Source organism: Buteo buteo, chromosome 5 (assembly GCF_964188355.1).
Source record: "Buteo buteo chromosome 5, bButBut1.hap1.1, whole genome shotgun sequence".
Classification (NCBI taxonomy): Eukaryota; Metazoa; Chordata; class Aves; order Accipitriformes; family Accipitridae; genus Buteo; species Buteo buteo.
The window spans coordinates 11,408,260-11,425,472 of record NC_134175.1 but is presented as its reverse complement, the minus strand read 5'-3'; the positions used below and the strand labels follow the sequence as shown (position 1 = coordinate 11,425,472).

Genomic DNA, 17,213 nt, shown 5'->3' with positions numbered 1-17,213 from the left:
CCATCCTCAGCGCCAGCACCCACCTCCTTGGTAAACAGACTCCAGAAATTCCTGTCGCTCACCAGTGAATGAACCCAGCCCGCTGAAAGGCGGTTGCTAAGCTTGCCCTGGCTGTATTATTCATGGGGATTGGGGAGGATTTCAGAAATTGCTCTATGCAGTGGGGAAGGAGGGATTTTTTTTTCCTTTTTGTTCTTCAAACTAAAACATGTAAGTGAAGAGTGAAATTTTGAAAGCTTTCTCAAGGACTCTGGGTATTTAATTGCCTTTAAAGCACAAGAGTTGCTCCGTTCCCTCCTGATTTAATGAGCAACAGGTCTCTCTGCAGGCCCTCTGAAACTGTTGATCATTTGATAGTTGTGCTTTGATAGAGAACAAATACAAATGCATGATGCTGTCCATACCCGTATCCTCCTAAATACAGTAAAAACCTTTTTTTTTTTTCTTTTTTTAAATTGCATTGAATTTGCAGATTCCGAACCTTTCCCCCTTGGAGCAGAGGAATGAATTAATGAAAAAATAGATGAAAATGGCTCAAAAGGCCGATAATAAAGCAGATAAAAGGCACCTATCTGTGGCTAGTGCACACCAGTGCTCTCTGCAATCAGCCCTGTACAGGAAGCAATGTTTTCCCCACTGCTGCCACGCACACCATGCAGGAGTGAGCTTCTGGGGTGGTTTTATTTAAACCCCCATACACTCCCTTCAGAGCAGGCCAGGTAGAGAGGTCCTGCAGTAGGGGAGCAACGTGTGCCTCCACCTTTTCTCAGGACCTAGCCCATTACATCTTGTTATTGCTACTGAAGCATTTAATGTGCTTTAAATGTGGTGAAGGGAGATTCGCTCTTACCTAGTGGACATCCAGAAGACACCTGGCTCATTGTCACAGTCACCCCAGCCCTGAATAGCAGCGGTGTTTCTTGCATGGAGGCTCGTCCCCAGGCTGGAAGATGCAAAGCACAAGCAATGCCTTAGCCAGGAGGGCAGCTCTGAGCTGCTGCCGTCAGCTGAGACCAGGGCCTCATTGCCGGCACTGTGGGCAGCCCTGCTCCTCCCTGTGCTCAGCCTCCCGGCCCCACTTCATTTCCAGCCCCATCTGTTTCCCTTTCAGAGATAAAAATGTGTTCTAAGCTGGAAGCATGCACTGTGGTGCCCACTCCTCCAGGAGCTGGAGTGGTGGGTGGCTGCAGCTGCTGCCCCGTTGCATCATGCTGGGGATGTGCAGGATGCTCGGGGACCAGCTCCCTATGGAGGTGATGAGATGATGGAGAGCAGCCCCCTGCCATTCCCACTGCCCTGAACAAAACCCCACGGCTCTCCCAGAGAGGTTCATGGTCCCCTTCTGAGCTCAGAAAGCAAAGCACACGACGGCAGTGTGCTGCTGCCCAGCGTTAAGGGACCCACGGGGATGATGCCTGCCCCCCACAGGGCAGCCCCCCTCCTGGACTGCTGCTGCTCTTGGCTCCTGTGCCACCCCCAAGCTGGTCCCAGAGGGGAAGCTGGTCCCATGTCTGCAGCTGTGGAGGGTTTGAGGGGCTCCTGGCCAAGCACCGGTTGCTTCTGCTCCAGTCCCTGGTTTTCTGGCCACTCTCGGGTTTGGGTAGTGTTAAGAGAGTTCAAGAAACAAATCCAAGCCCTGTGCAGTCAGCTCCCAGGTGGCTTCCCAGATTTCCACATCCTTATAATCACGCAGAAATCCCACGGTCCAACCCAATAAGTCCCTCAGCAAACACAGAGACGATCCCTTTTTCTCACAGCCTGTAATTAGTTCTTCTAGATGTGCTCCATCCCACCTGAAGCCTTTCATTAGCGCAGCCTGTGAGACACTATTTGCACAGCCGTGAAATATGAATATATTCTCAATCCTCAGCAGGAACTGTTTTTGCTAAGTTACGCTGCTGCAAAGAAGGCAGACTGTGACTTCCCCACAACCTATAGAGTTGGTTTTTTTATCACTTTCACAATTATTAAAATATATTCTCCATTATCCTGTGAACAGCATTGCACAGCCTTGCTGAGGAGACCTGGTTTTCATGCACCTCCAGAGATTTGCTCCCCATTGCTGTTCCCTGAGCAGCTCCCGCAGGAGCAGCTTTCCATTCGGGAATGTCTCGCCGTTGCTTTCCTCAGCTTTTCCTTCCTTCTGCTTTGCAACACTCTTTAGCCAAGCCTTTGCAGCTCGACCCCCGCTGGCCCTTTCACTTATTAAACTGCCTTTATTTTGACCCATGAGTTTTCTCACTTTTACCCTTCCACTTCTCTCCCATCCTGCCACGGGGGAGTAAGTGAGGAGCTGGGTAGGGGCTTAGCTGCCAGCCACCACATGATGTAACATCTGTAGACCCCTGAACAGGGGACCAGCTGTACTGCCTGCAGCTTGGAGAGCCTGACCGGCCCTCACCAAGCACATCTAGGACTCGTATTGAGCTATTCACATCTTCAGTCAGACCTGCAGCCATCAGTATATTCCATTGTACAGTCTTAGCAGCAGATGCCATCAACCTTTGGGGTTCCCTTGGAAAATGCCCAGTGTTATTGACTATCAATCTGTCACTGGACAACTTGACTGAGTCTTGTTTGCAGGCACAGTCTGCAAGGCATTTCTTTTCCCCTTGATCCTCTCTTCTCATGGCAACAGGCATCTTCATTCAAACACATGCATTGTTACAGCCACAACCCATGGCAGATTGTGAGGGCAACCGCTATCTAATTCATACACAAAATGGCTCCATCCCATTGCTCTGCATCCACACCACATACTCATTTAGCCAGCACCAGGCTTTCCAGAGTCTCTGAACTGACTTTCTGCACACTGGCTGTATTTGCTCCACCTGGGAGCAGCGACTTATTGGCATTTGAAAGTCTCTGTCTTGGTAGAGTTACTGTGGGGTCTCTGGGTATTTTCCTTCAAGGCTTTGTCTTGTGTTCCTACAGGCCATCTACAGCCCTTGATTCAGCTTTTAGGATCTCTTGAGTTAAACTCCTTTCATACCTGATGTTTCTTTGCAGCTGGATTTGCTGTTGACGGATCTCGTGTGGGTCACTGCTGTCTGCAGGCAGGACAAAAGAGCATCAGCTTCAAGTGCCAGCCAGCCATGCTGGCTGGTCCTGCTTGGGTTTGCTCGTGTTTTTTTTTAAATCTACCACTCTTTTCCTCCCGCTATGTACCTGGGTGTCCTGAAGCACATCCTCTTGCTAAAATACCACCTATCTGGGGATAAGACTGTTCAAAACGGCTATTCATGCCCTTCCACTTAGGCATTACTGTGATTATAACAACATAGGATGTGAGATAGTTGCTTTCCCTTAAAGCTGAGGAAATCACAGCTGTCGCACCCACAGGAGCAGATTGCTGCTGCTTTGGCTGGGCTTTAGCCTTTCCTCCCATACTCAGGCAGAAAGCTCTTAAATTCCCAGACCTGACCATGTTATTGCACCTTTTTGTCAGGTATGACAACATTTTGCTCCAGGGGAAACAGTGTGAAACACCTCCTAGCCTCTCCCTGCTGGGAACTTGAGCACAGGTCCCAATCCCCTTGCAACGTCCCAGAGCACCTGGTCCTGTCCCCTTGCTGCACGGGCACCAACGTCCCTGAGCACCTGGCTTTTAGCACACATGCTATTTTTTCCAGCACCATTATTGCCAAATCTATGTTTTCCCTAAAGCCGTTACTACTTAAAGGCAAGTGCATTTCAATTCCCACTTAACTGAGTTTCGCTAATAATTCTTCCTTGCTTAGCAACAGTTGCTTTTGCAGTGGAAAGTTGCAAGCTGAAGTTTACCTGGAAAAGAGAAGCTGGGATTCTTGGAAAAGTACCACGAGAGAGAAAACAGCTTTCGGAGCCAGCCCTGTCGCACAGCCCCCAGGGGAGCCCTGGACACCGCAGCTCACCCACCAGGACCTCTGCCTGCAGCTGGGGAGCCCAGGGAGGGCAGCGGCAGCCTTTTGCTTACCCCTACCTGCCCTCCCACGAGCAGCAAAACCGCTCCTGGCTCCCCTGGAGAAAAGCAAACAACCTCCAGGGCAGCTTTGCAGATTATGCCCACATTTTTGCCTGTAAGATCCAGGCAGGGGGAACAAATGAGTTCCTAACACCCTCAGTGATCTTCAGAGCAGCCTGTAAGAGATCAACCATGCACCAGCCTTAGGAGAGTTTCCACTCAGCACAGATCCAAATCCTATCGTAAAAGCAGGACATTTTGCTGGCACAGGCTGAACTCTTGCCCCCTGTGCGCTTGGGCTGTATATTTAATAGCAGACCCTGTTCTTTCCTCTGCAGCATTCCCATTGCTGCGGAGACATTCATTTAAAGCACAAAGCCTTGACTTGTTGCCCAGAGTGAGAAACAGCCTCTTTCTCCTTTACAAAAATAAAAAAGAGGAAAAAAAAAACTGAAAAGAAAAAAAACATCTAACCCTGGAAGAGTCTCGGGAAGGGTGTGGAGCAGCACCCACCCCAGTGCCTGGCTGGGCATCCACCCCTCGCATCCAGCCGTGGGCACGCATTGGAGGAGCTAGGAGGGAACCACCTCAAGGGGGTTGGGGCACATTCATTGCAGTGCAACATTATTTTCTTTAGGATTAACAGATTTCTGGCTATAAAAATTTCCATGGCTAAAGCAGCAGTTATTGAAATATATTATTTCATGCCGAGACCCCGGCATGAATGCCACACCATTGAATTTAACCCTCCCCGCTGCATTGTGTCAGGTTTACGTCTATGTGCTCATGGTGAGCAGCGAGCCCAGAGCGTTTCAGGCAAGATTAAGGCAGCTCTGGACCGCAGATGCGTTTGCAGGCCCGACACGTCAACACTCACAGACCAGGTCCTGCTCCCCAGCAAGCTGCATGCCTGGGGCTGGACCAGCAGGTTTTAACCAGTGGACTTGAAGAAGGAAAAAGTATTGTTGCAGACACAGATAATCAGATACCGCTGGTCCTGGGGATGCCAAAGGAAGTCCTGTCACAGGCTGTCCTCCAAAACATCCATCCCAGCACTTTTAAACAGCCTCCCTCCATCATCCTAATTCGTAGGGTCTCAAAACCACCACTCAGCAATGAATATTTATCAGAGCCCAAAGTGCACGTTTGGCTTCGCAGGGCGAGACCTGGGGCTTCTTAAAGGATTAGCAGCCTCTGACAAATCCACCGCACAGAGACTGAAACCATATTTAAAACAAACCCTGCTCTTCCCTGAAACGAGCCCTCTGCCTCAAGGCTGTAAGAGCCGGGCTGGATTGCCCAGCAGTAGGATTTCACACCAGCAGATGAACTCCTGCAGCTCCTGGAAGACCCTTCCAAACCTTCTGCCCAGATGAGCCCCCATGCCTCCTCTTGAAGGAGCTGCAGCCGCTCTCCCAGCCATGCTGGCACGCATTACAGCCAGTTGCCACCCCCACGTCACTCGTGGTCCCAAAGCAAGCCCCATGCCAGGGCCGTCGCCCTGCCTGCAAATACAGGCTCTGCCCGCTCAGCCCTTCCCAGGCTACAGCTGGAGCAACGGGTGATGCTCACTGTCGCGTGGGGTGGTGCCACTGTTGCTCCCGTGGGCAGGGATGCGGGCTTACACGCGTGAGCTGGACATTGCACAGGACCACCGCTCTAGTCCTCTTGCCATCTTTAAGCACAATGGCTTAGGCAGGCTTCGGCCATGAGCAACTTCGCCTCTTTCCCCAAGAGGAGAGGCACGTGCACCTGGACAGCCTTGTCCCTGCGTGCCACAGACCCGCCGTGGGTTTGCACCCTCGCCCTGGCCATCCTGCCCCAGAGTCCGAGCCTCCGCTTCTCAGAGCACCTTGGTGGACGATGCTCCCCACACGTGCGAAGGACTGCAGCTAGCATGCGGAGCGGCAGCGATGCTTCGCTGACAAGGGAATCGCAATGCTCCCAAGATGGCAAGTTTTTCCTGGGTGGTCTCCCCTACACCTTCCACGAGGTGCCCCAGAGACTGTGAACATCAACCCGCCACTTCTACTGTCAGTCTGTATGGCCCAGCAGACTCCCCAGCTCCTCGCACTGCTGTGCTGAGTGGACGGGCTAATGCAACGTCCACGGAGATGATCCCCGAGTATGGCAGGCTCATTCCCACATGAGCAAGAAGAGAGCATCCAGGCTTGCAGAAGTAAAGGTGTTTTTCTCCTTGACTAATTGCTTAGGTTTTGCCAATGGTGTAACAGACACTGAAGAGATGAGCAGGTCCCTAGACTATCTTTTACTGCTCTTCCCTGTTTCATATACTACTCACAGGCTGGGACACTAAGCTGAAGGCTGCTCTCCAGGGTGGGTGGCATCAGGCTTGCTCCCTTTCATGCCAGGGTTGCTCTGCAGCACTTCCTATGGGAAGTGGGTAAGTCCGCTCTGCAGAGGTACGTGAGCCTTAGCTTAAATGTGAGCCCCAAGCACTTGTCTTCTCCATCCAGGAGGAAGACAGCAAAAGGCTATCAGGACTGAAGCACAGTCGGTTGCCATGCAAGTAGGCGACACTTCCAGTTGACATAGATGGAGAACCTTGATTTTAGATGGTTCAGTGGGCTCCAGGGACAAGCAGGATCATACAGAGGCTAAATAGAGGGAAGCCACGTCTGAATGAGACCATGAAAGAAAAAGGGTGGATCTGCTTCACCCACCTGAACTTGAGGGCAACATTGAGAACCTCTCCTGAGCCATGGACAATGTGGGCAAGAGCAGAGGATCTGCTCAGACGGGGCACAAACCTGATCCGTGGGTTTGTGGGAGAGCCTCCCGCCCAGCCTGCACAGCTGGGCAGAGCAGGACTGGATAACCAGGAATGGAAATGGGACTTACCCTGGAGGTGAAGGATGTCTGCTGGAGGGGGTACATGGCACAGCCCTGCGGATACAGGCATCGTGTGAAATGGCCACAAGGAGCTCTGGGACTCACGTCTCACTCCCTACAGAACGATCTTGAGATCAGGCAGATCCATGCCCCGCTGTCTTCAAAGTGCTCCGGCTATAGCAAAATAAAGCACTAACAACTCCACAAGGCAGAACAGAGCCAGACACAAAATGCCAGTTCTTCCCTCCATTGATTTTCCTGGTTTTCACTTGCTGGTGGCTTTTGGGGGAAATTCAGCTGTTCTCACAGACTTCCTGCTGGAAATTCAATTTCAGTGGGATTTTTTAATTATTCTACAATCCTACATGCAGGCACTTGTCAACACAGATCTTGGAGCAACAAGGAAACCGGGCAGAAGCTCTAGCAATTTTTCTGCCATGGTCATCCTGACATACACATGGGTATCTTTTGACCAAAAAGCTGCTTTGCGCTGAGACCCCCTTCCACAACACCAAGAATCCATTTTGTTTAAAGCAGATGAAATACCACATCACACCCAAAGCACCAGACGAAAAGAAGATCAGCAACAGAAACCAAGGTGGTACTATAATTAACTTTTTCTTTTTATTTACACCACAAGAATAACAAGTTGTCATAATGTGGTACAAAATACTGGACTCCTAATAAAGTTGAAATTGAAGTTGGTACTGTCAGAGAAAGACACCATTGGCCAGTAAAAAAAAAAAAAAAAGAAAAGAGAAAAAACCAAACCAAAACAAAAAACCCCAAACAAAAACAAGAATGAGAAAAATATTCCAACTCCACCAAGTAAAAGAAAGGACCATCAGAAAATTTAGCACAAAGAATGCTACCATCACTTAAAGTAGGGTCCATACAATAAGAGTGAAATTGTGTCTAAATTACAGCGTAAACCGGTAGCTGCTACCAATGGTGACGTCATACTGAGCATGTATAGGTATAAAGTAGAATATAATATAGTTACAACTTTTTGATACTACATATCTGTAATAAGCTCTTGGGTGAATAATGTTTCAACCCCTCCCCCCCCACTTTTATATATATATTATATATATAAGTTTGTCATCCTCATAAATTGGAAAATAGCGCCTCCACTATGGAGCACAGAAAAGTGTTAATTTATTTTCTTTCAATAGGATACTTTTTCATCAATATCAAAGACAAAGTGAAGATGAGCTGAGAACGAGCTCAACTTCATGACAATGAAGAAACGTGTTTTCCTTTTGATGTAAAGTCTCGTTTTAAACCACAGTGTTGCACAGTACACGACTGTTTAAAGTGAAACCTAGCAATAATACATCATGTAAAAGTAATTTTAAAAAAGTTAACGCAGCTGTGCTGAAGAGTTAACTCTTTAAAGTCCTTGTCATCCATCTCCTTAGAATTAATGACTACGTGTGTTGACAAAGGGTTGCATCCGACCTCCCCACCCAGCCGAGAAACCAAAACAAAGTATCAACCCAAATTAAAAGGAAAAAAAAAAAAAAATGACACAGGCAGTTTACTTTGTGTGTTCTGCGTAGTCTCCCTAAAAACACTGTTTCCACATAAATACAATAAACTCTATTATTGGTAAGTCACAAGTGCTAGATAAACGTCTTTTTTTCTTTTCTTCTTAAAATGAGAAATGTTTAAGTAGTCCTTTTTATTTACTCTTTTTTTTTTAACAATAAAAAGCACAATTTCTTATTAAGTTCAGTAAGACGCAAAAAATGTTCCCACTCTCCTTCCTTTGTGTGTAGCTGTGTGGGTGCGTGCGTGGGTGCGTGTGTGTGTGTGACAACAACATCCCAACCTTTAGTCTCCGCAAATGCCACGAGAGGAAAAAACAAAAAAACAAAAAACCAAAACCAACCCAAAAAAACCCAAAACCACAATTTTTTTTTTTTTTTCATTTTCAAAGCTGCCAAGTTTGGCGTGCAAAATCTGTATACAATATAAAGACATGCCAACCTTACAGACCATGCAACCTCAAGGTGTAGGAAACTTAAAAAAATATATTCATATATATTTATATATATATTTATATATATCAATGCCCATAAAAGACGTGGGCCCAAAAAAGTTTACAAAAGGAAGAATGGAATGAATACATGACTGCGGCTAATAAAAAAAGGAATGTTTTGTATCGAAAGTAAAAAAACCCAAACCAACAAAAACCCCCAATGATTACTTGTGTACTGCAAACTGGGCCTCACTTCTCTGTAAAGAGGATTTAAAGATGCTCCTTTCTTTCCAAGCAGGTACGGAGGATGCCCTGGGCAGCACCGCACTGGGATGCAGGGGCATCCCGGGCTCCCGCCCTGCCGGCACATCTACCCTACGGCAAAGTCATCTGAAATGAAGAAGCTAATGGCTCAAAAGGTGAAAAAACCCTGGTGAGCCTCAAAACGAGGGCTCCTTCCCCCTTCTCTGCACCTGCACCGGCCCCGAAGAGCATCCCCACCTCGCCTGGGGAGCGGGCACCGCTGTGAAACGAATCCACGTCGCTGGGAGTTTGGAAGAGACGAGCTCTGACGTCTCGGGAAAAATCTTGCCATCCCTGGCAAAAAGCTGAGCGAAATGATGGAAAGAAACGAAGGTGGCATCCTGACAAGCTCCTCCGATTTTTATAAAGAAACCGGCTCAGCACAGCCAGCCGGCAGCTCTCAGGAACACAAAAAGAAAAGAAAAAGCTTTGCCATGACCGAGAAGAGAAATACAAAAACCCTCCAGGGAAGAGCTGACAACAGAAACACTCGTGTAAACATGGTTACTGCCCACAGCGTGTACACGGCAAAAGGAAAACTTAAAGTCAGTCACCAGATTTGGCAGCCAGATTAATTTTAGGTCACAGCAGCAAAGTGGTTGGTTGAAAAAAACCAAACCACATCATCTCCAGGTATGTCGTGTTTTTACACGGGAAAATTATTTTTAGAATATGCTGAGGATGGTCCTACGCGACCAAAGCTATTAATCATTTTAACACGTACTTGGGTTTGAAAAACTCAAATACAGTAGTGTCTGGTTTTTAAATTGCATTATAAACCGAGGAATAAAACAAAAGCCTCTTGCATTTGCTCACACGTATGATTACGCTTCAAATTTCTCCCGCGAGTGAGTCCTGAATGGAATGAAAACAGCCGCTTCAAGAACTGGAAAAAAATAAGTTACTGGAAGCGACTCTGTCAGTTGTCATCGTAACAGAATAAAATAAGAATAATAAAAAAAAAGCTACCCTTGGTTGTTTGGACGAGGGGTGTGTGCTATCCTACACTGCTGTAAGAAGGCACGCGTGTCAATCCGGTCTCCTCTAAGCTGCTCAAAGTCTTTGTGGCAGGGCTTTGCTGCTTCTCCGACCCGCCGTTTGCAGGAGTCGACAGCCGAGGCTGGCGCAGGGCAACGACCTCCTCGGGGGGGAAAAAAATACCTTCGGGAAAAGTTCTCCAACCCTACCAGCAACGGGAAGAAGAAGAGGAGAGAAAGAGAGAGAGAAAGAGGACATGGGGAAGCGTGTGTGCGTGTCCGTCTGTCCGGCGGAGAGAAAATGCCAGCTGTCCCACAAGTGTCCGACCAGCCTTCCCAATGGTAGGCAGCTAGTGAAGCCGCCTGTAATTCTCGCTACGATCCGCACGGAGGACAAAGACATCGCCCATTGGAATACTACTATGTCAAAGGTAAGAAAACTCCTTATTTTCTTTACATAGCTACTATAACAGAACTGAGGAAATATACAGTCGGCGGTATCATTATACAAAAGAGCCCATCGCGTTCCTTCCTCCTCGATAAAATGCACCCTTTCCAAAAAATAATCTCTGACAATCTGCCACAGTTCCTTACGCCTGCAGAAAGCTGCTCACTGTACAAAACACTTAAGAAGAAGGAAAAAACTAAAATAAAAAAAAAAAAAAGGAAAATCATGTACAAGCAAGGAAAGTGGGAGGAAAAAAGGTTTAGACGCTATTGCCGTTCGGAAATGAAACCTGCCAAATAGAAAATAAATGTCAGTCACACAAACAAGGCTTCTTTAGGGTTTTGTGAAATATCGATATAAAAATTAACAGCAAATTCATAGTCTTTGCTATAAAAAACTCATTTTTTTTTTGTTAGAAAAGGATCACAACTAAAAACCTTAAATTAAAATACAAATGTTTAGGGTAGTTGCCCAGTGGCTAATGTGTTGGCTTTCTGAAAAACTTTCCAACCTGTCGTCTGGAAGTCCTCCAGTTTCAACCTGGATCCTTTTCCAAAAGCACCTTTTACGTTCCAATTCACAAATCTGTCCCTAGGGAGCTTCCAATGGCTACTGTTATAGTATGCATTTATTACATATATTTTTCTATAAATGCATCATAAATATTTTTATCAATAATTCATAGGAATCCGGTTTCTAAGCTTGGAATACATTTGGAATATACATTATACACATATATATATTTATACCTAACAATTTAAGCAATATCTCATGCTAGTTGCTTTTAATAAAAAGCATTCCAGTCTTAAACCTGCATTTGTGTCTAATACATGCTTCAACAACCAAATTGATAAGTTCAATTACTAGATAATGTAGAAGAGAGAAAACATTTGAAAATTTGTTTTTAAAAATGGTTGAATTTCAAAGACCCAACAGTATTTGCCACTTTCTTGGCAACTACCTTAATTTTTTTTTTCTTCTTTTTTTTTTCTTTTTTTGAAACAGCAATGAAAGAAAACAAAACAAATCCAAACTTGTAGACAGTTTTTGGAGACGCTCTGTTCAGCTGATGCCTGCTTCCCACCATCATGCCAGCACAAGCCAAAAAGTCTTCCTTCCTGATGGCAGTTCTTGGCTTTCCCAACCAGAGGAAAAATATTCACGAACTGCTGTGTTCTTTGTGGTTTTTTTGTTGTTGGTGGTTTTTTTTTGTTGTTTTTTTTTTTTGTTGTTTTTTTTTTGTTTTTTTTTTTTTTACTTAAGGCATTGTTCCTCAAACTTCAGAAAATCCAGCTGCACCAAATCCATCAATTAAAAAAAAAGGCACAAACTCATCTTCAGATGGCTTTGGAGACAATAAAGCCGACTCCATCTGGGCTACTGTTTCCCCCCTTCTCTTTCCCTTTCCTTTAGATCTAAGACAAGTCCCTCTTTCCCTGTCCCTCCCCGTTAAAAATACACCATCTCCCATTGTTCTGGTTTCGACAAGAACGTCGTCGACTCACAGGCAGGCAAGAGCCATTTAAAAAATCCAAGAAACGAAACTACAAGATGGGTCGAGTGGTTCAAGCGGAGATTGCTGAATTGTGGGTAATCAAATTGTAAGCACCAGTTTTATGTTAAGGTTTGTTTGTTTGTTTGATTTTTGTATGTGTTGTTGAATCTTTGTGGTTTGTTTTTTTTTTTTTGGCAACTCTGCCAAAGACTTCATGGGCATCGTTCCCCTTTCCGCTCCCAGTGAGGACCAGAGGAAGAGTACCCAGCGTGTCAGTCCTTTACTGCTTTTCACCGGCATTTTTCTTTTTCGGCAAATATATACTGTAGACGCATATAGATATGGAGAGATTTTTTTCGGTTGCTTTGTTTTACACCTGGTTGTCCTTCCGTACTCTGGAAAAAACCATGACAGGACGCAGGAGTAACAAGAGAAAGCTTCTTGGCAGAGCTTCAAGACGAAGACGAACAAACAGGAGAACTCCAGCTCGAAGGTGAATGCTACAGGGGAGGTTCCTCTTCCATGGGTTCATCATCGGGTCTGAGCGATTTCACAGCCAGGCAGGGTGGGGAGGGAGGAAAGAGAGAAAAGAGGGTTGAGCACAACAGAGTTGGACAATTTGTGGTGCTAAGTCTCATGCCTTACGTTCCCATCACCTTCCCACCCAGGCAGTTGTGCTCAGCTGGCTCACCTGGAATTAAAACTTACCACCAAGAAGGGTTTTTAGACAATCTGTTTTCACTTGTGCAACGTTAACATTTTCTGCAGCAAAATCAATTTCCTCTCATGGTCCAAAACCATGTTCAGCTCCAGTTGGAGCAGAAGGCTCAGGCACAGTGTGAGCCATACTAAGGTCACACACAGAGTTCATGGCACTGCTGTTCTCCTCCAGCCCAGGAGGTCTTTAGCGAACCCGTGGAGGACAGGAGATGCGGGGAATGCGCGTGCAATGGTTAAAAGGAAAGGATTAACTGAGAAGGCTGCTTGGGCAGACTCCAAGATGTGATGATAAACAGGAAGGAAAGCAACTCACCTCTTCTCAGCTGGCTTCACGCCCACTGACAGAGATGCCATGGCTGTTACCGTCTCTGCCTCCTCGTTCTCGCACTTCTGAGCCTCAACCAGGGAGTACCCCACCGTGGAGGCATAACGCTGGAGTGAATGCCAATACTTGCCTGGGGTGGAGGTGAGAAGAGAGGCAGTCAGGGCATCTGCACTGTTACGGGTCCAGCACCACGCTCCTGCTTTCCCAGGCTCTACAGATGGCTGAGAACTGCCTAGGGAAGACTCATCACGCCTATGCAAAATGCAACTGTGTTCTGTGCTCACTCTCACTTCAAGGACTGACTTGATGTCACAGGAAGCTGCAGGTGGAAGTAGGTTCCTGGGAACGCGTGCCAAGGCAGCCCTGGCTTGCGAGCTGAGGCCAGAGAGACCCCTGCAAGATAATGCTATGCTACTGTACTAACAGAGGAGCTGCTATGCTGCTGTGTCTTGAAAAGCTAGGTTTTAAATCCAAAAGGTATCGAGAGCATTGATAAACATGCACCTGCACATCCCTTAAGGACACCTAGGATGTCAAAAGCAGGGCTCAGTCACTGTCTGGCAATGAAAGATGCTCTTCTCCTTTGGTTAGGGAAGAAAGGTGGGAGGCAGAAACTGGATTTTCAAAAGGACAAATGTGCAAGGAGTGCTGGAGGTGAAGATCCAAGCTGCACAGAGGTGTACAGCATCCCTCTCCCTTGACTGAAGGGGACAACTTAGGTGCTCAAACAGTAACGACATTTCCTTTTTCACTTCAAAACCCTCAGAAACTTTTAGACTTAAGGAAAAATATGCAAGAGAGAAGGGATGTAGTCCAGATTTGACCCGGACATCTGTGTCCATTGCTAACTGCCACGTTCTTTCTGTGGGCAAATCACCTGAGACTAAAGAAGTCTAAGTTGTATTCATTTTTTATGTCAGCACTTTGCCACCCTTTTTCAGTGGAAAGAGCATAGGGAAGGCTTCAAAGGGAGAGAATAAAGGATGTTCTCTTGATCCCCAGGCAGGACACACCAAATTTGCTGGTACCCAGGAAGCCACAGCAAAAAGCCTGAAAGCAAGAACCTGAACAGTGAGGCCAGCAGATGGGGAGGAGGGACTCGTTTTCAAACATCTTTGCTTCTCCTGTGCTGCACAGCAGATCTGAGAGTCTTACTCAAAGATCCTTTTAATTTGCTGTGCTCATTTTAAGGAAAAAAAAATAAAAATCATTGGCTGGCTCAAGGTGCTGCTGAGGTATCCCGTTGGTGCTGAGCACTCACTCTGCAGAGCAGCTTCTGGAAATGGAATTCAAATTTCTAAAGTTACCAGGCATTTTTTGACAGGGGGTGGGGGGAAGCTGCAGCCTCTTTTAAGCTCCATTTTTGCCCTATAAAATGGAAACTAGCCCCCTCCAGTTTTAGGCCATAAACAGTTGAAGCAGGAAGATGTCTGGACCTAGCAGTGGGGTTCTCATGTTACTCAGGCTCTTTCACTCCATCCCCCAAGAATGTCCCCAGGAAAGTGTCAACTACAATGATGTTAACCTCCCCAGCTAAATAAACCTACAATATTAGCAACTTCATGCAATACTTTGTTCAACTTTCATCCCTATCTGTTCTTAATTAATGGGTGCCACAACACCCAACGAGACTTATGTTATTTGGAGATACTTGACTTGCTTTTGAAGAGATAAAGGCACACTCTAAGTGCTGGACAGCCTGTCCTTTACAGAGTTTTTAGAGGTTTTAATACTAATTCCTCCTCAAGTGCCAAAGCATTTCCCTGAATTGACTGCTCCCTGTGCACTCTCAATCCACTACTACACGCAGAGTAAGACGAGCTTGTGGCTGCACAAATCCAGTTCACTGTGCAGCGACCACCCGTAAACTAGGACAAGGGAACATGGAGTTGCCAGGATGATGGAGAAGTCAAACGGGTGTCCCACAGGGCAACCCAACAGGTAACCAGCTGGGTGAATGGGGCTATACTCACTGTGTATCTCGATTACTTTCTCCATTGAATGCACCGCATTAGCATTTGCTCTCTGCTGGAAAACCTTTTCTGGAAGAGGCTCAAGCTGGAAAGAGAGAGGAACACCGAAGAAATGTTATCTCAAGTTAGAGACCAGGCATTAAGCACAATTTAGCAAATGCCTCTGCCATATCAAGACCCCACTCCATCCCCCTGGTTCCTATTATCCGCCTTTAGTTAAATATCCAGAATATACAGACTTTGTAAGTACTCTTGCGATACTCAGTGCAGCCTCCTCCACACTGATGCTCCTCCACACACAAAATGCTGCATCTCCACCAGGCTCAGCAGCCATGCAGCACAGGGGCTCTTCCTAAAGAACCTGCTGCAGCTGCTGATGTAGACTGTATGAAGAGGCACTATTACACAGACCAGAAAAATAAGGCTGCTTTTACAATGGATCTTTATAAACTATTTCTTGGATCTACCTTTTTGCAAAGTTTTCACTATTAAAACAATATGCAAATAAATGGGACTTAAAGCAGCCACACTTCTGGTTTTCCTATAAATAAATAAAAGGGGTAGCTTTTTAATTCTTCTAAATACCTAATCCGGTGTATTTATTAACTCTTAACTGAAAAAATCTGTACCCTAAGAATAAATAGCCTAACTTTCATACCGAGAAAATGCAAAACACTGCTTTAAAGCCACACTCAGCATGACTATAACTTCATTCATCATCAATGCCTCTTATCAGCTGCTGGGCTAGTCTTGCCAGGGCAGAGCAGCATTAGATCTGTATGTTAAACTTTAAAAAAAATTGCCTTGAAGTTACTGGTAAAGCTCATAATTGGGTATTAAAGTTTAGGCTTTTTGATGCTGTCTTCTTTCCTTTCCTCTTTATACAAAAAGGTAACAATAAGAACATGCTGCTGGTATTGAGACTTTAAGTTGAAAGATGACACAGAAGGTCTCCCAAAAATGTTCAATGTAAATGCACAGAACAAGCAGGTATCTTTCTGGGAATGGCTGCTTTTATGCTGTAAATGGAAATGGCATGTAGATAATTTCTGGTTTGCTCTGACGTACACTGCACACTCCCAATGGCAGTGCTGCTTTTGTTACCAAAGCACTATTAACAATTTACTTAACAAGGAACATGGGACAGTAAGGGTATCCTCATTTTGCTAGAAAGAGATGAATTAGGGAATGCCACTTTAAAGAAGCTCCTGTAAGTCCACCTCCAGTTACACAGGAGCAAAGCTCTGCAGTGTGGATCTACCTGTAAAAGCCTGTATATGAAACCCGTATGGGCAGTACGATGCTGATGGAGTTGCCTTGCAGGACTGTAATGGCCAAGTGCTGGTTTGGATGCAGTTCCCACCGGCAAAACCGTGCTGCCACCAGGATAGACCACTCCAGCCCACAGATGTGAAATACGCTGTCCTGGCAAGGAGGTGGTTTTGCCACCAGAGCTACCTCTCCATTAGAGGTTTTGGCCATCCCAGCTGTATCAGTCAGGGAGAACACACCTCTGTCAACCAAGCAGTGCTGGCTATCAGCGGTAGCGTAGACCACTGAGACCACGCTTTGATCAGCACAGCTGTTTTAAATAAAGAAATAAAATTGTCCCTCAGCACTCAAGAGTAAAAAGCTTCTGTAGACCTGAGACTTGCTATACAGAAAACTAATGTCCAGTCTAGGTGCATGCACATACTGCTCATTTTCGGATGCAAGCTCTCCTACCACCCAGGAGAGAGTTGCCCTTTCAGTCTGCAATCAGGAGGTTACAAACCTACCAGGGGATCCAGTTCACCTTTGCATCGGCATGGACAAATGCACCTATGATGACTGATGGACAAGAACTCCAGAGCTCCCTTCAGCAATGAAGGACATCGCTTTTCTCATTTCTTTTTAGAGGCATGAAAGCACTCTGGCAGCCAGGGCAGGGGAAAGGAGTGAGAATGAGAAATGGGGGAGAGCAAGAGAAATGCCCTCTCCTTGCTTGACAGCATTTCCTCTTGTTTTCTAGGAGATATTTTCCTCTTGCCTGATAGAAAGCTCTGCCCGTATCCATCCCAGCCCTGGCAGCCATTGGCCAGTACGAAAAAAGAGAAATTAGATCAACATCCTGAAAACCACATCCTTCTTTATGGTGCTTTTTACCCTGCTTGTTTGGGAGGTGGGTGCTGCAGAGTAGCAACCCAGGGCTT

The 17,213-nt window shown here is 46.2% G+C and overlaps 1 protein-coding gene and 1 pseudogene across 10 annotated transcripts in view; both read right to left on the bottom strand.

Annotated features, from left to right (window-relative positions):
• Positions 1-7,149: 7,149 nt before the first annotated feature.
• On the bottom strand, positions 7,150-8,726 carry LOC142031544 (uncharacterized; annotated as a pseudogene).
• Positions 8,727-8,845: 119 nt separating this feature from the next.
• Positions 8,846-17,213, bottom strand: part of HDAC4 (histone deacetylase 4) — a 263,373-nt gene continuing 255,005 nt past the window's right edge. For all 10 annotated transcript variants that reach the window (XM_075027809.1, XM_075027810.1, XM_075027813.1 and 7 more), the window contains 3 exons: positions 15,022-15,106; positions 13,037-13,178; positions 8,846-12,543 (listed from right to left, as the gene is read on the bottom strand). In XM_075027809.1, coding sequence (XP_074883910.1) covers positions 12,504-12,543; positions 13,037-13,178; positions 15,022-15,106 — 267 coding nt within the window. In that variant the 3' untranslated portion in view covers positions 8,846-12,503. The remainder of the gene's footprint in view (positions 12,544-13,036; positions 13,179-15,021; positions 15,107-17,213) is intronic.